At 37.5% G+C, this 6,181-nt stretch overlaps 1 protein-coding gene across 2 annotated transcripts; it reads left to right on the forward strand.

Moving 5' to 3' along the window:
• On the forward strand, positions 1-5,661 carry LOC109004426 (cysteine protease ATG4-like). Of its 2 annotated transcripts, XM_018982966.2 has the most exons (10): positions 1-259; positions 1,590-1,770; positions 1,852-2,145; positions 2,238-2,323; positions 2,462-2,512; positions 2,707-3,086; positions 4,089-4,227; positions 4,904-4,959; positions 5,034-5,104; positions 5,211-5,661. In XM_018982966.2, exons 2-10 carry the CDS (start codon positions 1,659-1,661, stop codon positions 5,429-5,431), a joined length of 1,410 nt encoding a protein of 469 aa, XP_018838511.2. In that variant the 5' UTR covers positions 1-259; positions 1,590-1,658; the 3' UTR covers positions 5,432-5,661. The 2 variants fall into 2 exon arrangements, with proteins under 2 accessions (XP_018838511.2, XP_018838510.2); XM_018982965.2 differs by having other exon boundaries at positions 1,590-2,145.
• The last annotated feature ends 520 nt before the right edge of the window (positions 5,662-6,181 follow it).

Below are 6,181 nucleotides of genomic sequence, written 5' to 3' on the forward strand. Positions count from 1 at the left end.
ATTGTTGCCTGTTGGTCTCAACCAAGTTACGAGAGTTCTAGATTCCGAAACAAGCTCGGACCTCGACCTCGATCTCTGCTTGGTTTTTTGGTTTTTTTCTACCTGGATGTGTGAAATTTTTCCCTCAGACGCTCACCATAAGAAGATAAATTCCCTAATACACGAGAAGCGACGCGACCCGGCCAGTAATCCGACCCCAAAAGCATCGACTTCCACTATTTTCTATTTTTTATCAGACTCAAATTCAGCAATTTTTCAGGTCAGCTGTCCTTTTCTTCCTGTTCTCTCTCTCTTTTCTACAAGCATAATCATATATATTGTGGGCTTTTCACTCTAATGTTAGGTTTTTGAATTTTCTGGTCATTATGTGCTGCTTGTATTGATTAGGACTTATTGTTGCAAGAAATCCTGTTGTTGTTTTCTGATATCTCTGAATTGCATGAACTCAATGGATTATTAGATCACTTCTCTTACGATTCTTGTGACGCTTTCAGATCCCAATTTGTCTGTCGTTTATGGGATTGTACCTTTGTATCTTGTATTTATCTCATTAATTCTTATAGTCGGATCTCAACCGCTGGGGTTGGCTCAAGTGTAAAGAGCTTTTGTCTTGTTGGGATGCTCCCTCCAAGTTTTAGGTTTGAACCCAGCGAACAATTTATTGAACTAGAAAATTTTTCCGTTGAATTACTTGAGGCACTTCCGGGAAACTGGGCAACAAACTCCGTTCCTGTCCACTCCCACAATTCCACAATTAGTGGCAACATTGTTCCAGACAACCGGTGCCAATAAAAATATTATAGTCAGATCTTTATGATTTTCTGCGAATAGTCTTATTAGGGAACCAAAGGAAGTCTCATGGAATCTCAGGTCACAGAAATTATTTCCAGATTGGATGGAACTTAATGTTAAAATCGAAAGGGAGAGCCTTGTTGTAGGCTGAGTTCTTGAGACGATACCGTGAGGCAATTTCATTGGTAGCTATACTAATCATGGAATTCTCAGAAGCCCCAGATTAAGCATTAGTTGAACGTTATTTTTTATAAGTAGTTAGTAGCAGTTAAACATGTAATGTATCTATTGAAAAGATAATGAAAAATACTTTAGTTTGTCTGGACATTCGATGTGCACATGGAATACTTGCGTTCACTCATTTTGAGTTTTCTTCTGCGAATCTAAAAAAGAGTTTTTTCCCGAGTGGAAACAAAGAAAGTTGGGTTTTTTAACTTTCATTATTTGGTTTTGATTGGGATATGTCCCAAAGGGGGGTGGAGATGTTGGCATGCTGGCGAAGCCCTCTTGGAAGCCACGGTAATTTTGAATTTGGATGGTCTATTTGTGTTTAATGGGGTGCATTTGACGGGAGTGCAATGCTAGAACCTTTGAAGATTTCGAGAAGGCAGTGTTTGTGTTAAAAGCCATTGTCCTCCAAACTCTTCATTGAGTGATGACTGCTCACAACTACTCTTGGTTTTTTCTTTGTTTTATAGACTTTAGGAACTTGTTCCTTTTAATTGGTAGGGTGTGGTCTCTTGTGCTTCCTTGTGTTTCGGATTGGAATTTATTTTTATATTTACCTTTGACGGCAGGTAAATACTGAAATTTGGGTTGCTTCTATGAGCCGATTAGACCATTGTATGACGCTTCATGAGTAGGTAATGAAGGGTTTCTGTGAGAGAGCTGTTGCTTCAGATTTTTCTTCAAAAACTTTAACAGATACCTCAAATAGAAGCCCGACATCCTTAACTTCAGACCCAGGAATCAGTGATAGTAAGTTCCCCAAGGCCTCCTTATGGTCAAGTTTCTTTGCATCTGCTTTCTCGGTCTTTGAAACACATAGTGAGCCATCAGGTAGTGAAAACAAGGCATCTCATAGTGATTCACCAGCTTATGAAGTCCATGCCAAACAAAATGGGTGGACAGCCGCTGTGAAAAAGGCTGTGGCTATTGGCTCAATGAGGAGACTTCAGGAGCGTGTGCTAGGGTCAACCAGGACTGGCATTTCTAGCTCAACTAGTGACATATGGCTTTTAGGTGTGTGCTATAGAATCTCACAAGAGTCATCTGGAGATGCTGATACTAGCAATGGAGTACCAGCATTTGAACGAGATTTTTCATCAAGAATTTTGATGACATATCGAAAAGGTCTATTTAATGAAATAATCTCTTTTCTATGAGGGATCTAGAAAGAAAGCTTTTGCAAGTTGGAATGAAACCTATATCTCCGTTTTCTACAGGTTTTGATGCTATTGAAGATTCAAAATATACCAGTGATGTAAACTGGGGTTGCATGCTTCGCAGTAGTCAGATGCTTGCTGCTCAGGTAATGTTCTGCTTTAATTTTGCCTCAGTGGCTTTATATTGTTTTAAAACGATTTTCAGGTTTAGTGCTCATTTGGTGGTTTTTTTCTTGCTTTAATCAGAACAAATTGTTAATGAAGGCTTTATCTTTTCTCTGCAGGCGTTGCTTTTTCATCGATTAGGGAGATCTTGGAGGAAACCTCTGCAAAAGGTAAGGTGTATGGTGGTTCCGTTTACTTATCAAAAAAAAAAAAAAAGGTAAGGTAAGGTGTATGGTAGAAATGAGATATATATATATATATATATATGTAGTGCTTTAGTTTTTTTTCCTAAAACCATGTAAGATGAATTTTGATTCATCTTAGAGATAATAATTTTCTGATGGTTTATTTGCAACATGTGCAGCCGCTGGATCGCGAATACATTGAGATTCTTCACTATTTTGGGGATTCTGAGGCATCACCTTTCTCTATCCACAACCTTCTTCAAGCTGGAAAGGCTTATGACCTAGCTGCTGGGTCATGGATGGGCCCTTATGCCATGTGCCGCACATGGGAAACTCTAGCCCGCTTTCAAAGAGTAGTAACTGACCTTGAGGACCAGCCACTTCCTATGGCTATTTATATTGTTTCTGGAGATGAAGATGGGGAGCGAGGTGGAGCTCCTGTTCTTTGCATTGAAGATGCCTCGAGGCATTGTTGTGAGTTTTCAAGAGGTCAAGCTGATTGGACACCCATTCTTTTATTGGTTCCTTTGGTTCTTGGACTTGAAGAAGTCAATCCCAGGTTTGTAACATTACAGGTTTTTCACTAATTGTCCTTTGTCTCTGGGCTTTGGTTATCCTAGGAAGTTTTAGAATCTAGTTTAGCATGGGTATCTCAAACCATTGTATATTAATGACTGGTTTGGTTTAGTTATTTTCCCCTTTTTAAACTGGTTTTGGTTTAGCTGGGATTGTATATTCACTGGGTTTATTGAAGTATCTTCTTGTGGAAAGACTTGATAGATGCTTTTTTGTCTACCTTGTTTAGATGCAAATCGTGAACCCACATGGGATCAAACCCGTTACATACCTTTCACTCCTTGTTTTAGGGAGAGAGGTGTAACGACTCAAGGAAAGAGCTAGTCACATTTGTGTTTATATTCCAAAAGGACTAGGGAAGTTAAGATTGGAGTTCTTTGGAATCATTATTAAGGCCTAGAACTTTTCACTCCCAAGCAATATGTGATTTCATTCACTACGCTCCTGTTTACCACCCTTTCATTGATCTGGGATGTTAAAATTGGTCCCCAATCAAATCTCCGATATCCTTGTTCGGACATTCCCTTGTGACACTACTTAAATCCCACATTTCTGGCACGGATTGACTGTGATACCATTTGTAACGCTGCGAGAGTCATGTTTGTGCTTACACTCTGAAAAGACTAGTTAGATCTACAATTGGAGCACCTTGAACTTATTTTTATTTTTATTTTTTATAAAGATTATGAACTTCCCTTTCCCAAGCAATAAGGTTGAGCACCCCCTACATGTAGAAACATTTATTTTATCAGTTCTTCAAGAATTTCATATTTCATTGATATGAGAAAGGCATTTGATGATTATCCCGTTTAACTGATCTTAGTGAGACCCATACCCCTTTTTAAATATACTAATCCTCAAAATATGGGTATGCAGAAAATATTGACTAGTATTCAACCCAATGATTTTATCAGTGAAATTTAGAACATATTTCTATCCTGCTTCTTACTATCTATTTAATAACTCACTGTCATATTCTTTGCAGATATATTCCTTTGTTGCGGGCAACATTTATGTTCCCACAGAGCCTTGGCATCTTAGGTGGGAAGCCTGGGGCTTCAACATACATTGTTGGTGTGCAAGATGAAAAAGCTTTCTTCCTTGATCCACACGATACTCAACCGGTATGTACCCTCACTTGAATTAATTACTTCCTATGCAAGTATATGTAATTACTTATGTTAGATGGATAGAACTATACTGTAGAAATTGATATATCTGAAAATAATAATAAAACCTTGATCTATTTTAATTTTAGAAAACTAGAGGAATAAGATGAAGGGAGATGGTAAGAAGCAACATGATGGCATGTGATTTTGTGGAGAAAGCTGTCAATGACTAAATTGTTCATGTTTTATCCACTAATTGGGGTTTATAGTTTCTTTGGATTGAAATTTGAGAAATGATTAAACAACAACTACTTTACAATTTTTCTACAATCTATAAATAAAATAATATTTTTTAAAATATTTATTTTAATTTTGATTTTGATTTGACAGATTTGAGTTTTTTTTTTTAAATATTATTTTATTGATAAGTTGTAAATAAAGTGTAGTTCGGTTGTCAGTTTATCATAGCTCTTGTAAATGGGCTATGCCTATTTCATTCATATCAATAAATTTACTCTCTTATAAAAAAAATATATATATATATCATCTTGTTTCCCCTCTGGTTTTTGTTTTTCAGTCTTGAATATGCTCCTTATGCTGGTTGTTTTACATTCTAGGCTGCTTGAGCATATAATGCAATTTTGGTTTCTCTCTTTGCTGACTATATTATTTTAATGCTATTTGTTACTAGGTAGTTAACATTAGTAGGGATGATGTAGAGGCTGATACATCATCTTACCACTGCAAGTAAGTTTATTGCTGAGATCGATTTCCTGTTCATGGTTTCTTTTTGTTTGGCTTTCTAATTCTTTCTTTCTCAGTATCATTCGGCACATATCGTTGGACTCAATTGATCCATCCTTAGCAATTGGATTTTATTGTCGAGACAAAGGTTTGCTGCTCCCTTTCGATTTAGTTTCATGGTTCCACTGCTCACTTCCTATGACCAATGTTTTATTGACTGGAATATTTTCTCTTTCATTTTTCCCGGTTGACAGATGATTTTGATGATTTTTGTCTCCGGGCGTCCAAGCTAGCTGATGAATCAAATGGTGCCCCATTATTTACCGTGGCTCAGAAGCATAATTTGTCGAAACCAGTTAGTCACTCTGAATCTTCGGTCAGCACTGATGGGCTCCAACATGATGATTCCTTTGGTGTGGTGGCCATGAGTGATGCCGAGGGCCATGCACATGAGGATGAGTGGCAACTCCTTTGATTAAAGTTAACTTGGTGGGTTCTCAGGCCGGCAAGAAGATTGAAAATTGTTTTACATGATTTGATTTGTGTTGGGTCTTATATGTGCTAATTCCGCGAAGTTCAGCCTTGCTCCTCCAGTTGATTGGATCTTACATTTGTAGAAAGTACATTAAATTACTACAATTCTTTTTATGTATTCTATCAATAAATTTTCAAGTGTTAATATGATAAATTAATTGGAGATTGTTATGACGCATTACTTCATATTTAGTATATATTACCTGGCTTCTTTTATTTCTTGATTTTCCCCGAGTGTTGTTATGATCGGCTCTAGTGGGTTTGGAACTCTTGATAAGATTCTTGACCTGGCATTTGGGGATCGGTACTCTTTCTTGTTACAGGGTGGCGGCATTGAATTGTCATAAATCTCTATTAGCTTCTCATTATGGTCGTTTCATTTTCTTTATTTGCTGTGTCTCCATATCTTCAAGTATCACTTGAAGTACAAAACGGTATCTTGCTGAACACAGGTAAGAAACGTCCTTGTATTACCATGTGTTGTAGTCGGTGAGCGGGGCCAGAATACGACACTTTTCCCTTTGCTAGCAACACTAGTACGTAGTTCTACTTAATTCCCACCCCCAATTCACTGCAATACCGCAACCTTCCGATGGACAATAAGTAAAAGAAGAAACTGATGATGCAAGACACGAACATACTTCTCTAATGGGTCAAACTCAATGCACAGCTCTCATGCTTTATTGCATGC

The sequence above is a fragment of the Juglans regia genome, chromosome 3 (assembly GCF_001411555.2).
Source record: "Juglans regia cultivar Chandler chromosome 3, Walnut 2.0, whole genome shotgun sequence".
In the NCBI taxonomy this organism is placed as follows: domain Eukaryota; kingdom Viridiplantae; phylum Streptophyta; class Magnoliopsida; order Fagales; family Juglandaceae; genus Juglans; species Juglans regia.

Coding starts and splice junctions, on each gene's coding strand:
- LOC109004426 (XM_018982965.2), top strand. CDS start 1,659: ATGAAGGGTTTCTGTGAGAGAGCTGTTGCTTCAGATTTTTCTTCAAAA. Junction 4,960..5,033: donor ACATCATCTTACCACTGCAA/GTAAGTTTATTG, acceptor TTTCTTTCTCAG/TATCATTCGGCACATATCGT. Junction 5,105..5,210: donor ATTTTATTGTCGAGACAAAG/GTTTGCTGCTCC, acceptor CCCGGTTGACAG/ATGATTTTGATGATTTTTGT.